Source organism: Maniola jurtina, chromosome 12, assembly GCF_905333055.1.
Source record: "Maniola jurtina chromosome 12, ilManJurt1.1, whole genome shotgun sequence".
NCBI classification, from domain to species: Eukaryota; Metazoa; Arthropoda; class Insecta; order Lepidoptera; family Nymphalidae; genus Maniola; species Maniola jurtina.
This window is the reverse complement of record NC_060040.1, coordinates 4612570-4628323: the sequence shown is the minus strand read 5'-3', so window position 1 is coordinate 4628323 and position 15754 is coordinate 4612570. Positions and strand designations below refer to the sequence as shown.

General features: G+C 36.8%; 2 protein-coding genes across 4 annotated transcripts in view; both read left to right on the top strand.

Moving 5' to 3' along the window:
• The window catches only part of LOC123870081, a 45208-nt gene that overhangs the window by 20245 nt on the left and 9209 nt on the right, over positions 1–15754 (top strand). Inside the window, exons 14-21 of one of the 3 annotated variants that reach the window (XM_045913246.1) lie at positions 181–475; positions 789–1128; positions 1563–1879; positions 2744–2881; positions 3522–3772; positions 4636–4806; positions 5462–5634; positions 10165–10179. In XM_045913246.1, coding sequence (XP_045769202.1) covers positions 181–475; positions 789–1128; positions 1563–1879; positions 2744–2881; positions 3522–3772; positions 4636–4806; positions 5462–5624 — 1675 coding nt within the window. In that variant the 3' untranslated portion in view covers positions 5625–5634; positions 10165–10179. Of the gene's footprint in view, positions 1–180; positions 476–788; positions 1130–1562; positions 1880–2743; positions 2882–3521; positions 3773–4635; positions 4807–5461; positions 7990–10164; positions 10180–15754 lie in introns of those variants that run through there. The other 2 variants (XM_045913245.1, XM_045913247.1) reach the window with 2 other exon arrangements.
• Positions 9085–15057, top strand: LOC123870091 (cell division cycle protein 20 homolog). The gene is made up of 10 exons (XM_045913259.1): positions 9085–9583; positions 9932–10038; positions 10252–10416; positions 10778–10871; positions 11758–11987; positions 12338–12484; positions 12994–13121; positions 13476–13623; positions 14107–14306; positions 14794–15057. The coding sequence occupies exons 1-10, from the start codon at positions 9283–9285 to the stop codon at positions 14891–14893; spliced, it is 1620 nt and encodes a 539-aa protein (XP_045769215.1). The 5' UTR covers positions 9085–9282; the 3' UTR covers positions 14894–15057.

Genomic DNA, 15754 nt, shown 5'->3' with positions numbered 1-15754 from the left:
ACCGCAGGAACCTACTCATGCGTTATGCCTGCAATAAGGGTAGATTATCTAGTAAAATAGTTGCTTTATCCTCAAAATCTAATCGAACAGAACTGACTATTCAAACTCGTTCTCGATAGAGTTATAATATGGTCTTCATTAAGTCGAAGTTTAGAAACAAATGTTAGTTTTTTTCAACAGCAAGGTCCGCTTAACAACAAAGTTCGACACGAGTTTCATCAACATAGTATCGCCGCACACCCCAGTCGTTCCGCCGCCCAACAGCGTCCCCCAAAGCGCCAACACAACGCCCAAGCGACACCAATCATTTGTCAACTCCTCCAACAAGGAAGTGGTCAAGCGAGTGGTCAAGACTACGATGAGTCTTGACAGGCATACACTGAAACCGCTGAATTTGAAGGGGATATGCAATGGGAATAACGAAGGAGTCACACAGCCCTTATTGGCGGTTGTCGATGATAAAAACAATATACAGGTAATAATAAGAAAGAAACTTTAACCCATTACTTTTCAAGTGTTGATGTTTTAGCTTGCGTGAACTTTTTTTTGAATTTGTCTATTCTTTGATCAAATCAATTACATTCGCTAAAAAGCACTAAAATCAACTAATTGAGCATTTGTCTCGCGGCTTTAAATTCTAGAAGATATGAGACGATTGTCCCAAAAGCTAAAACAAGAATAGGTTATAAATTACTGATAACCTCATTTTTAAGTGTTAAAAAAGAATATTAAAAAGCCCCTTTATTTGGTTATAACACTTATTAGTAAACATAATGTTATTATTATAGATATTGCGTGGAAGAAAATTAGTATCAGAAATCTTCACAAAGCAAGACGAACAAATCACAACAGTCAAAATATCACCATGCAACCAATACGTAATATTCGGCCTGCAGTCTGGTATAGTACGAAGGTATACCATCCGTACCAAAGACACCAAGGACATTATGGATGTGTATAGTATGGTTCAGTACATGAGTTTTGTGAACCCCAATTTGTTGATGGTTGCGGGGAAGAACCGGTGTTTGATGGCGTATAGGTTCACTGTGGGTGGGGATTGGAAGCCTGAGATGTTGCAGCGGGGTAACACTAATCTTGGATCGCAGGAGATTTTAAATGATATTAAGGGTAAGTGAATTTCATAATGCTCTTTCTATACTCTATCCACGGAAGGAAGTTAATATAGGGCTCTCTCTGCTACCTAATCCCATAGAAATGACAAGGACAAAAAGTCAATGGGTGTTAACCATTGACCAACCAATCAAACGTATCTATGTTTTCCGTGCTACCTTGATTCCGTAGATTTTTTTATTTTATTCAGATACAAGTTAGCCCTTGAATGCAATCTCACCTGGTGGTAAGTGATGATGCAGCCTAAGATAGAAGCAGGCTAACCTGGAAAGGGTATGGCAGTTTTTATTAAACCCACACCCCCTGGTTTCTAGATTTGGATAGACTAGTAGAAAACATAACATTGTTTGTGATTGGTTGGTCACTCAAAATGCACTTATAGAATGGATAAGTTTTGGAAGGAAAAAGTTGAAGGTAAAGTTCGTTTTCAGGAATAATATCGAACAAATCGAACCACTCAGACAATATATCAAGCTCGGGCAGTGATTCAAGCACTAACTCAAGAGATCGCCGCTTCCGAAATGGCGATAAGAAAAATCTCTGCAAAGCCTCCTCATTGGTCAATTGCTACTGGGTGCAAGACGTTGGCCTGATAACCATAGAGTCCAACGCCACTATAAAGCTTTGGGATGAGAATTTGCAGTTATCCAGCGTTCTGAACGGTCGACAGATGGAAGTGTGCATTTATTGTTCGGATTTCAAGAAAAATGTGCTGGTTATATGCGACAATGCGAACTTGTCTTTTCAGGTAAACAATATTTTTTTTTAAAGAATAATATCCATTTGAATCATGACTAACATTCCCCTTTCTCCTCCAACTAAGCGTAAAGCTTGTGCTAGGAGTGGGTACGACAATAGTGCAACGGGTGGGTTTGAACCGCCGATCTTTCGGATTTCAGTCCACTCCTATAACCGTTGAGCTATTGAGGCTTCAGCTTGCTTATTTTAAACATTGCTTATTTTAACTCAGTTTATCTAATTTTTTTGCTGAATTGTATTAGGCTGAGATCTATATAGCGCACTTTGACTTTGCTCAGACTTAAGACACTGTTAAAACGAGACAGTGTTATACCTCTGGCTAAATCTGTCTCGCTTTAACTGAAGCTTAAGTCAAAGTCAAAGTGAACTCTACAGATTTCAACCTTAAATACTGCTAAATTTTAACTTTTTGAACTGAACACCTACAAGTACCTATGCAGTCGACATGATGAAGATATTAGAGGTTGCGTTCCTTGGTGCGTTTGCACGCAGGTTTTTAAAAGTCCTCACGCACCTCTAATTTTCAGAGTTATGTGCGTTTTAAATATCACTTAACGGTGAAGAAAAAGCTGCGCGCCTGAGGATTTCCCATAATGTTCTCAGAAGTGTGTCAAAACTTGGCTAGCGTGGTAGACTATAGCCAAATTCTTCTCATTCTGAGAAGAGATTCGTCTCAGTAGAGAGCCAGAGATGGGTTGGGGATGATGTTGATGATGAACACCTCCTTGACTGGGCAAGTACCCAGGCATTGAAGACAGAAAACAACTAAACATCTGTTGAGTGCACCCCAACGCCATGCAGCTATTGCTGCCTTATTTGTTTCAAAATATTTCTTAATTAATCCGTTTTTTAGACATTTGAACTAAAAAAGCGCGAGCCCATTGAGTTACGAACGATACAAGAATACAAGCTAAACAACAGGATATGTTCGTGCGCGCTCACGGCTGACGGAAACATACTCGCTATGGGACTGGACTCTGGCGATGTAGTGGTAAGTTACATAGAATACAAGCTAAATAACGCGCACCCACGGCGGATGGAAACATACTCGCCATTGGATTGGACTTCGATGATATTGTGGTAAGTTTCACTTTGCTCTTGCCTTTTCACTTTTTCACCAATCCCGTCTAGTCAGGACCAAATTAAAAGGAAAATGGGAAAGAGGAACGTGCGTGGCATATCATGTTCGAATAATGGTTTTTCGGGGCGGTTGTTGCGTGAAATAAACTGTAATAAAAGCTACCGAACCGATTTTATTTGATAAGTATTTAAAAAATATTTGAAATATAGGTAAAAACTAAAAACACTGACATATAAATGTAATTAGATTCGGTTAAAACACCATGTTCGCGCTCGATTTCGACTTTGACTAAATTGTACCCCAAAAGCTCTTACGTGGCACAGATTTGAGCACTGTTGAGGGAGGAATTGAAGCCGAGTCCATACATTTTGCCATGCCTATGATACATAATTATTAATATATAAAACATAGATTATATAAACTTTATACATAACCTATGTTAATTCTGAATCTGGTTAATCTAGTTTTCTAATGGTGAAAGAATTATTAAAATCGGTTCAGTAGCTTTTTTTTCTGGAAAACATCCATCAAGTTATGTCTTTAATTTCAGGTATGGAACGTCCCAAACAAGCGGCAACTGAAACTCCTAAAGCATCACAAGACGAAAGTTCAGTACTGTTCCTTCTCCCCCATACCGGAGCGATTGTACCGCTCGTCCGTCCACTCGCCATCGGCTATCATGCTGAGCCCGCCCTCGTTTGACGACGACTCGCAACCGCCGCTTGTGCTGGTCACCATGGCAACGGAGATCGTGTGGTGGAACATCACCTATGTCATACGCACGAGGAAAGTGCTGTGGAAGTGAGTATTCTAATAATAAGCTTAGAACAATTTCAAGATGCGATCGTATAGCCGGCAAATGTTTCTAAAGCTATTGTAGCTAGGGGCCAAAATATTTACACACGATAGGACCTCACATCGTGGCACGATGCGACGTCGTGTCGTATCGTGGAAATAAATGCTTGTAATTTTTATGATAGTGTTTTTACCTACACTTCAAGGTTTCTAAATAATTTTTAAATGCATATCAAAAATTGCGGAACGGGCAGGATTTGAATTTGCGTCTTCTGGGTTCGCGCCCGACGCTCTGATCGCTAAGCCACGGTTTCGCTTACTGTGTGACGAAAGTGACGAAATTTGTGATATGTATGTTCACTCAGTAGGTACTCAAACACAGTAGCATAGTAGTAATAGTATGGCTGCTTTGTAAATCCATATAATTTCGATCGATAAAATGACGCGCGGTTGTAGCGCTGCAGTCTCGCGTTTTTATTTATATGCATTTACCAAGCAGCGCTGCAGCTGTGCTGCCTCCACGCGGCACTTTGCAGCAAATTTGAAGGCGCTCTTTGTTTCAAGTTTAAGTATAATTTATCACCATTACATCTTACATATTCTACAACTGACCATCAAAAACTGTACAATGGTAGCCAATTTGAATAAACGGCACGAGGCTGCAATTGCTTGTATAGTTTGGCATATTATTGTAAATTGAACAATTGAAAAGAGCAACCGCCGAGTTTCTTGCTGGTTCTTCTCGGTAGGAATGGCATTCTGAACCAGTGGTAAATTATTTTGAAGATTCAAAAGCACTTGTAAAAGTTTATTTGAATAAAAATATGTTCTATTCTATTCTGTTCTAATGGCTAATTCTTCATTGGCAGTAAGCCCGGTGGCTGGAACGTGGTGACCCCAGTGACCAGCCCCATAGACCCCCGCAACGAGACGCCCACGCACAACTCTAGCAGCGACTCGAGCGCGGCGGACAACTTCTTTTTCGGCGGCGACTGTCTCGACCCCAAACAGTATTGGAAGGCCAATTGGAAGAAAAAGACGTAAGTTACCACCACCACCACCACCTATAGCGTAGATTTGTTGAAAAACAAATTCAAAAATGGCGTCCTTGTCCAAAGATTTTACATATTATTGTAAAATTTTGTTTGTTTTTAATTTAAAAGAAAGAGCAACAACTTAGACTCTTTCCGGCTCTTCTCAGTATCAGATCTGCTATAGAATCGTCGCGCGTGGAAATAGGTTTTTTGAAAATTCCTTAGGCACTCTTTATTTTGGTATTCGCTATTTGAGTGGACAGCCAAATCAAAGTGATATTGATAAACATCAAACTTTCACATCACTTATATCCGAATTGCAAAATTGTTTGTTGGTTTTCCTTCATTTATGTCGAATGGAGCAATGGATTGACGTGATTTTTTTGCATGGTTATATAGTTAAACACCTGCAGGAGAGTGACACAGGCTATTTTTTATCCCGGAAAATCAATGAGTGCCTAAGGGATTTTCAATAACCTAAATCCACGCGGATGAAGCCGCGAGCATCATCTAGTTCATTATATTTTCTCTTATTACATAGTTGTATGTACAGTCTCCGTTAAGATTAGGCGACCATGTCAGAAATTAGGTCTTCAGAACTTTACTATTGCTACCAGATCTAAAGAGTTGTTTTACTTATGAGAATTTTCCAACATTTCAGGTACAAGGAAGGTTCGAAACGGAAGGAAATACTGTCCTGCATAAAGCTGTCGGGTATGAACGCGAAACAAATCTGCCACGACGAAAACTTCTCGTGTTTTGTGACCGTCGACAACCCTGGCCATATACACATAATGAATCTTATGAACTCCTGTAATACGTAGCACAAACTTTATTTTTTTTAATAGACACTAAGTAAAGGATAAAAATAGGGTTGATACAACTTTGCACATATCGACAACGTTGATACATTGCGATCAAGACATTCACTTCTTTTATGATTCGATTCATCTATATAATTACATCCACATCCAGCCCCAAACAGAAACTTTAAAAAATAAAAATCGGTACTGAATAACCGACATTCGAAATGATGAATAAGCTACTTTAATTTACTCTATTAGGTTCATTTTACGCTGACGCGACGTTTCAGTGTTTTGATACTCGAAATCTATCAACGTTTTCGATATGTGCGAACTTGTACTAAGAGTACTAACGTGAAGTGCGACACTGAACGCGCGTGTAAGTGTGTACTATTTTTAATGCAAGTAATAAGTTTACAAAGTATGAAGTTTACCTTTATGAAAAGATACATAAAAAATTTGACAGAAAGTGTTGCTTCGACTTTATTTTGTTTATAGCAAAACTAAAAAATTAAAATGCCTTGTAAAATTAACCCTATTCAGGTTAATAAAGTTTAAATCGTCTAAATTAAAAATATAGTGCGCAATCGTGGCTAAGCTTTATATTATTTTCACGGACACTTTTTGACGTCCATAAAGCATGCTGTAATTATGATTATTATTAATCAAGGCTAGTAAAAACCAGGGTTTAATTTTTTTTAATCAATGCATAAAGAATAAAAAATTCGATTTTTAGATAAAAATTATGTCAGAGGCACAAATATCTTGAAAGCATATAATTACCTTTTGATGGTATGTCATAACTCTTAATGATTTCTCTAATAATGGTATAAACAATTAAGGGTTGGCACATTTTTATATATGTCTTTTTTTGTTTCCGCCTGTTAAGTATTATAATTATTCGTAATTTATCGGCTCAATTTTTTCGGAAAAATAGATTAAAAGTGGCAACTAGATATGAAGTGAGTGAGATATAAAATTAAGTATTAAAAATTAATTGTAATTAATACGAAATTCAGATTTTAGATCAAACTTCGGACAAACATATTTTTTTATTTAATAAAGTACAGTAAAGAAGAGTTGTATATTGCATTTAAATAAATACGTAATGTAGGACAAAATAATTATCAATTATGATCATTCTTATCAAAGTAGATTTTAGTATTAATTTATATCAATTATTTTAGTAAATAAAAACCTTGAGATTTATGAATAAGTATTAGACATTAACGCTCTCTGTGCGAGTGATATTTTAATTATGTAAATAGTAATCCCGTGATCTTATATACTATTTTAGAACAATTTTAGTCCAGTTTTTAGTCAAATACTGCCATTTTATAATAGAAAATGATTTAAATAACAATTTTTATTTCAATATTATCAATTTTTAAACAACGAAAAATACTTTTTATTTCTATATCATAAAAAATAATTGTATTGTATGTAAAGTTTTATGAACAACGTCACAATAACGATTAATACCTATTTTAAGTATAGACTGTTGCTGATTCAACATAATAAGAACAATCGTAAGACAGAATACTCTTATCTATCTATCTATAGTCTATATTTATCTATATTGTAAGTACATATAAGCGTAAATTAAACGCACAATTTTACTTAGAAAGTAGAAATCTTAATAAACATCGACCTGTTATTCGTAAGCGTTTTATCCATTTTTACGATATGTGTATAATTCTAGATGCATCTCCCACCAATATGCCTTTATTTTATAATTAATGTACTTTTTATACTAAGTATCGTATTTTTTTCTACTCTAATGGCACTCCTCAACACAGATTTGAAGAAAAAATAGATGGAAAATCCGACAGCAAAATTTTTTAAAGACTTTCTATAACTTTTTCTTTTGGTATTTAGCAATTTCCACGCAAGAGTCGCAAGAAACTGTCTTATTAAAATCATGACAAGTCGCGCCCGAATAGCGACTGGAGTTGTTGAATTTCAAAAACCTTACAGTATCAGCGTGTTGCAATGCTTTTGGTTGGTAGGCTAATCTAGCGTCATTGAATCTGTTTTATTTTTTGACAGGTCGTGCTAAGTCTATTTTATCTTTATGTCTTGGGTCTAGCACTATGTGCAAAATAACTGAATTTTGTACACATTCAGAAAACTTTGTTTTACTCCAAAGTTTGTGTCATTTTTGTAGTGTAAATAGTAGTGTATAAAAATAATATTTGTAGATAAGTCTTTTATGTATTGATGTAATGTATATCAAACTAACTTTAATGGTGCTATCGATTTCGGAATTGAACTTTGAAGTTAAGTATATTTAGATTTAACTGTGTGGAATACTGTTCTGAAGCGGCATGAAATAGAGGTTTCATATAGCAATCGAATGGACTGGTATCTGGTACTGATTTTAAATTTAAAAAATCTTTATATATTCGTTAAATACCTACCATTCATTTGTTCTACAACCTATTTTATAATTATTATTGTATTGTTACATGAAACGAATTGTAGAAAAAATATAAAGTATTCTAAAATTAACATTATGTAGATACTTGTAAGAAAAACTCAAATGCTCAATTATTGCATTTTTATCTGTTCCTAATGTGCTACAGTTTTTTTGATTATGATTTATGACAGCAGATTTTTTGTAATATTTTTTTTATTACATATTCATAATGTGATTCATTTTATTTTAGATATTTTTATATAAGCATTACTTGTATCCGTATCTTCCAAAATATACAGCAATATTATTATGTAACTTTATATGATGAAAATGTGTATCATGATTTGATTATTATTCATGCAATATTAATTGAAATACTATTTTTAGATATTTTAGATAGAACATTATTTTGTAAACATCTCTTTACATTCTTAAATAAAATCATTTTTTCTCACTGCCTAGTATTATTCATATTCCTTAATTTCCTTAAAACATAGCCTTGGTAACAGCTTTTTAAACAGAAACTAGAGCTGAAAAGTTGAAAAGCACTGTCACAAGAAACTTGTCTCTGCTACTACAGAGATAATATACCTACCACCTACCTACCCCGCCTAGGTTTACATGTTCGATGAATGTATCCACTTATTATTTTTAGATTTTCAAATTAAAAAATCAGCCCGGATGTGCTCGGGTCATTCGCGAACGAGCGCGAAATTTTTGAAAATATTGTCCACTTCTCTGCTAGGAGTATAAGTATTCTGTGCTTCTCTGTCAGGGCCGCGAACCGCCGCGATTAAATGAAACCGTCTTGCAATTGTGGCACCACTGTTCATTTAAGGAAATCGCACACCGCCGTGCCCAGCGGAGTCGTATACCTAGCTAACTAGACTAAGAAAAGTAACCGTGTAGTGCAAGCATTATAACTCAAAAGAGTGGACTGGAGTCGTGTACATCGATCATTATGAAAAGTGACCGTGTAGAATGAGCATTATGAGTCAAAAGACTAGAGCCCAGAGCCATGTGTGAAAAAATTATAATTTTAAGTTCTAACGGATTTTTTAAATAACTGTCACATTTTGTTTGGTGGTCTTGGTGGTGTCGTGTGATTCAACTTCTAAAGTTGTGATTGCAAAAGTGATTCCAATTTTTTGATTGTGGCCTGGATGATTGGGAAATTATAATTATTTCTTACTTCATGTTTATTTTATATTAAGTTCTGTCCTGTGAGTTTTGCAAATATTAAAAATATTCATTGAAAACATGGCCCAGTTTAACTACCTCAACGATTTGAAAACTTTAGCTACAATAGATGGGCCCATAACCCGTGGACCGCTCCAACGCTGGGTAAAGAAGTCCAACAATGAAAACATTAACCCATCGTTGAGCACATCGTCCAAAAATATATCGAATATAAATCTAAGTGCTTGTAATCAGTCCATGCAAAAGTTGTCTGTTTCTGGCAATTTAAGCTGTAACAACAGCGTTCTATCCAGCAACAAGACACCCACTAGAAATGAGAACAAGAAAGGAAAAAAGACTCCTTCAAAGAACAAATCTCCAGGTAAGTTTTTCATATTACCTTTTTTTACAATTCAGTGCTGAGACCATGTGGTTTTATTGTTGAGTGCATTCTACTGATGTATTATCTATCTGAAAGCATTTGCAATGTTATGGATTTATTTACAACTATTTTCTGCAGTAATAGGGCCTAGCCTAGTTTATGATCCTCTTAAAAGGGAGCCTATCATGTTTTGCATGCAAATATCAGAATTTCAAATTTTTACTAAGTTTAATTTAGCAGATAAATTAGATATAGTGCAAGTAAATATAAATAAGATAGACATGCTCAAATTGTACAATATTTAGTATGCATTTACTTTTTGTTTATGACTAAAAATAATTGTTTCAGGCCGATCAACAACTCCCACCCCTAACAAGCTGGCAAAGACACCAAACAAGGCTGACAGATTCATACCTTCCAGGAGTAACTCTAATTTTGACTTATGCCACTATATGGTAAGTGAAATGTATCAATTTGTTATCACCATTCTAAATATCATCCATATTGGTTCAGTTATTGTAGCTTGAAGAACAAACATCCGAATTTTAGCATTTAGATTATTACTAGCTGATGTTCACTACTTTTTTTGATTTTTTGTGATAAAAATTTGCCCGTCGTTCTCCAGGTAAATCAAACTCAACTTTTTCATACTAAACACGTTTCAACAGTTAAATCGCGAGGAAGTAGAAGAGGTAGCAGCACAGACAGTGACCGGAGAAGCTATAGGCCGAGCCCTTGCAGACACAGAGCCTGGACGTCTCCTGCAATACACCTGCAAGGCACCTGCGGCACCCGAGGGCTACCAGAACAGACTTAGAGTGGTATATTCACAGGTATACACTATAGCTCTTGGTAATGTGTGTGTTATAATTCTTAATAAATCTTGGCCTGAAAAATCTATTTCAGTTTATGGGCTACTTGTTATTATTTAGCTAAGCATGAAGTAAGAAAAATAAAGGATATTCTGAAATTAACAATAATTAATTATGCACTAATATTTTGTTTCTAATTGTTAATTGCTTGCATTGTTACTAACTATTACTAATATCCTAATTAAATTAATCATAAAATTATTTATTGTAGGTCAGGGTTAGACTGAATGTGGCACCCAAGAGGCACCTATCTATTGAGACTTATATTTTTAGAAACAATCATTCATTTTAATTTATATTGATTCATAATAAATATGTGCAGGCTAAAGTTCCATCATCAGTGAAGAACACAACTAGATATATCCCCCAGGCACCCGACAGAATATTGGATGCACCTGATATCCTTGACGACTATTGTAAGTATTATTCAAGCTTGACAAGCCTGCATTATATTTGTGCTTGAACACACTATTTGAATACGATTCAAACTTTGCCTCTATACACACCAAGGAACCAATATGTTACATATAAATAATCCATACTAATATTAGGTATAAATGCGAAAGTGTGTCTGTCTGTCTGCTACATTTTCACGGCTCAACCGCTGAACCGATTTTAATGTTTTACAGAGTTAGCTTACAGCCCGGGGATGGCCATAGGCTACTTATTATCCCGGAAAATCAAAGAGTTCCCACAGGATTCCTAAAGATCCATCCGCTTATCTGATTTGTATGAAATTTGGTACTGAGATAGCTTGCGTCCCTGTAATTGACATAGGCAACTTTTTACCCTGGAAAATCAAACAGTTCCCTCAGGATCTTTAAAAACTTAAATCCACGCAGACGAAGTCGCGTGCATCCTCTAGTTGTTTATAATGTCAGATCATCAAAATACAAAGAATACCAAAGCATTTTATCTTTGTAAAAAACTTGTGGCTCTTACTTCACTGGTATTTAAACTATAAACTTTTACCAACCTTTTTGGCAATGTAAATATTCATCATTATCAACCGATAGACGTCCATTGCTGGACATATATATCTTGTGGTAGGGAGATCCACTCATTACAGACTCGTTTGATGTCATCTGTCCACCTAGTCTTCTAAAGCCTTCAAAGTATAAAAATATACAGAGCTTAGCGGGAATATAATGGCTACCACACAAAACAACTGTATCTGAGCCTCCATCTTTGTCAAGCTGTTTTATAGTATCAAGTCTTAAACCTACCACTGGTTCAGAATTCCGTTACTGAAAAGACCCAGCAAGAAACTTGGTGGTGAAATTATATAATTTTTGTCAACAGATCTGAACCTAATAGATTGGAGTGCATCAAACATACTAGCCGTAGCGCTAAGCAACACTGTATACCTCTGGAATGCAAGCACGGGGCAAATAGAACAGCTATTGACTCTAGAAGGCTCGGAGACTGTTTCATCCGTGGCATGGGTGCAAGGCGCCAGCTCGCACCTGGCAGTCGGCACATCTTCCTCTGTTGTTGAGCTGTGGGACTGCGAGAAGATTAAGAGGTTGAGGGTAAGTTTAGTCTTGAATTGGAGATAAGACAGGTTAATAGACTTTTCTTTAAAAAAACAGTACTTGCCAGAGTTAGGAAGTTGGCATTGTTTCATTACCGTACCTCAGAGACCACAAATAGCAGTCGGACCTGCCAGGTCAGGTTTCCGTGTCACAGTAGCCAAATACTGCAGCATTGTGCTGAGACAGAGCCCTTTTAGATCACACACTAAATATTGCTCTTTGTGTTTTCTAGTTTTAGGTTTAGTCATTACTTTGTAGTAAATTATATTTTTATTTTTATGCTTTATTGTGATTTTATTGAGCTAAATAAACTTTTATTTATTTATTTATGTATCTCCTGTATGCAGATAATGGACGGGCACACGGGCCGCGTGGCGTCGCTGGCGTGGAACCTGTACGTGGTGTCGAGCGGCGCGCGCGACGGCAACATCGTCCACCACGACGTGCGGCAGCGCAACCACGCCGTGGCCACCATCAATGCACACACGCATGAGGTCAGTAACGGCCTCCGTCTACGTCATATTGCACATTGCTGAGGGTCGTAACCCTTTTCAATAGACTTTTCAATGATCCGTACCCGAAGTGTGCCAACGGGACTATTACTGGGCCTGCGCTATCCGTCCGTCTGTCCTCTCTGTCTGTCAGCGGGCTGTATTTCATGAATCATAATTGGTAGAGAGTTAAAATTTTCACAAAGCGTCTATATTAATTACCAATACTGCACATAATAAAAATTTCAATATATGCTATGCAAAAGTGTTATTTCTTGTATGATACTTTCTGTAAAAGATGTATAAGGGAATCCCAAAAGCTCCGCCGCCGCTGCATACCAATCTATCTATACATATAAAAGGGCAAACTAACATAGGTAAAACATACGACTCAAGAAGCTTGAGATTTTATATATTTTGTGTTCTCTCCTAAGAAAGGATTTTTAGAAATTTCATCTGAGCAAAGCCAGGGTAGGTCAGGTAGTATTTGTACAATGAAGTTTTCATTGCAGGTGTGTGGCCTAAAGTGGTCCCCGGACGGCAAGTACCTGGCGTCGGGCGGTAACGACAACTTACTGAACATCTGGCCCAGTGAACACGGACAGCACTACAGCCAGACGCAGTACATACACCAGTTTAAGTGAGTTGTTACTCCACCAGCAGGCATATACACCAGTTTAAGTTTCGAATCTCGTAGAAATTTCGAAAATACCGCCTTCCTTATCAATATTATAAAGAAAACCTCTGTGCGAAACTTCAGCTTTCTAGGTCCAAGGGTTTGCATCTATCGATAGTGAGGCATTCAGTGAATCGAGACTCTTTTTATATAATATTTAGTTTTAGGTTGACTATAAAGTAGAACTTTGCGCACTTGCAAAATTTAAAACTATTATCGTACTTGTGTAGTAATAGTCTTCTTTACGGTTTTGAGTGTAATAACTAATAAGACCCCCTTTAAAAGAAAATCTGTTTAGAAAAAATTATATACTTCCAGTCAGCACCAGGCAGCAGTGAAGGGGCTGGCGTGGTGTCCGTGGAGCGCGGGCATACTGGCGTCGGGCGGCGGCACGGCGGACCGCACCATCCGCATTTGGAACGTCAACACGGGCGCCAATCTCAACACGGTCGACACCAAATCGCAGGTACTTACCGAGGCCTTGTCCGAAGGCTGACATCTATAGCTTACTTTGATTTAACGAGTCAAAAGGAAATAGATTTATGTCAGAGGCAAAAACTTAAGTCTGAGCAACGTCAAAGTACTCTTTATAGATCAGCCTCTGGAACTAAATCTTCAGTCTTAAAGCAAAAAACTGGGATTTCAAAATTGAGCACATCATTTTCTTAATCAGCACTCCGAAAATATTCAATGAAACAGCTATTTAAAAAATTGTGTGTAATCTTTACACACTATTTTTTTTTAAATAATGTATGGTTAATAATATTAAATGGATGATGTAAAAAAAAACACGCGCTTGGGATTACAGTTTTAAAACTTAGTTGGTTCAGTCATTACTGAGGATCGTGGCTCCTTTCTGATAACAGCCTCTTGGTGATATTTTTCCTATATATCATGTAATTAATAAGCAAACGAAGCGTAACGTAAAATTTTAATCATATTATTGCAGGTGTGTTCGATCATATGGAGCACACACTACAAGGAGCTAGTGTCGGCTCACGGCTACGCGCAGAACCAGATCATCATCTGGAAGTACCCCATGTTGTCGCGCGTCACCGAGCTGTGCGGCCACGAAGCGCGCGTGTTGCATCTCGCGCTGTCGCCCGACGGCACCACCGTGCTGTCCGCTGCCGCTGATGAGACGCTGCGGTGAGTGGCCATACTCCATATCGTGTACATCATAAGGAGTGAGGGCTGCATAGTTAACTGGTACAAAAATACCTCTAAAAATAATGTGATCCTTTAAAAAGCTGTTCTGTTACTAGGCGCACTATTGAATATTACCGCACATGCACTACAATAAAGTACACATTTCAACACTTGTGCGATATAAAAATATCGCTGCAATAGTGCTGCAATATTTTTATCGCACATATTATGTGGGAAGTCTATACTTTAACGAATGTGTTGATTAGGTAGAGCCATTTTACAAGCAAATGTATTGTAAGACATATTGTTAAGTTTTAACTACCCATCTATCTTCGGCCAGAGACACAATATGACAAAGTTATCTAAATGAAATATACCAAACAATTCTCTGCTACTAAAATTTCTATTCTTCTTTGTGCAATCAACATTTTTTTATTCTTTGATCTGTACATATTTATTATATAATTTATAATTTTTTTATTCACAGATTGTGGAAATGTTTCATGCTGGATCCATCCAAAAAGAAGGAACCGACCGAATCGAAGGCAGCAAAATCGATACTTAATATGAACTCGTTAATAAGATAGAAAGTTCTATCAACTGACTGCAGTTGAGTACTGCGCTAGACTGAATTTTGTGATGTTTTATGTAAAATGACTGCAAAGGCTAATTGTTTGTTTTATGATAATTGTTTGATGAAAATATTTTCGCGATTTCATGTATCTATACTAATAAATAAAATTGGAGTGTCTGTCTGTAATTTCGAAATAACTACCTCATAGTAAGCTCATACGGTTATTTGAACGATACCAACACTGAATCACACGTTTTTTAAATTTTTGTCTGTCTGTCTGTCTGTCTGTTTGAAAAGGCTAATCTTTGGAACGGCTGAACCGATTTTGACGGGATTTTCACAGACAAGTAGAGGATTGACCAGGGTGTAACATAGGCTACTTTTTTAACCGACTCTCAAAAAGGGAGTTGTGTTTTTCTACCTATGTACATCGAAATCTCCGAGATTTCTGAACCGATTTGCGTCATTTCTTTTTTAATCGATAGAGGAACTTTGCGACATTGTTTTATAAAAAATTTGGATTCCAACTCCTCAATCCTGATGCTGCAGGGGATCTGAGCATCCTCAGGAGATTTCGACTTTACAATGCTCCGGTGTCGGGGCGAAACGTGCGTCGAGAGTAGTGGAAAAGTCTTGTGTGGTGGTGCATGTGAGTGGTGGTGGCAGTGCTTGCTTGGGAACTTGGCTTTATTGCTTGGTTTGGGAGGTAAGCGGTGCTTAGCTTGTAACTGCATGTTTGACCATACAGATTTTTTCTGTTGGCGGATTATAGCAAAATAATTTTAACTTTTTCTTGCTAGTATTGGTACTGTTATATTTTTTAAATAAACGTTTTCCTGACTAATATTTGTTTATTTCAAGTACTTACCCACCA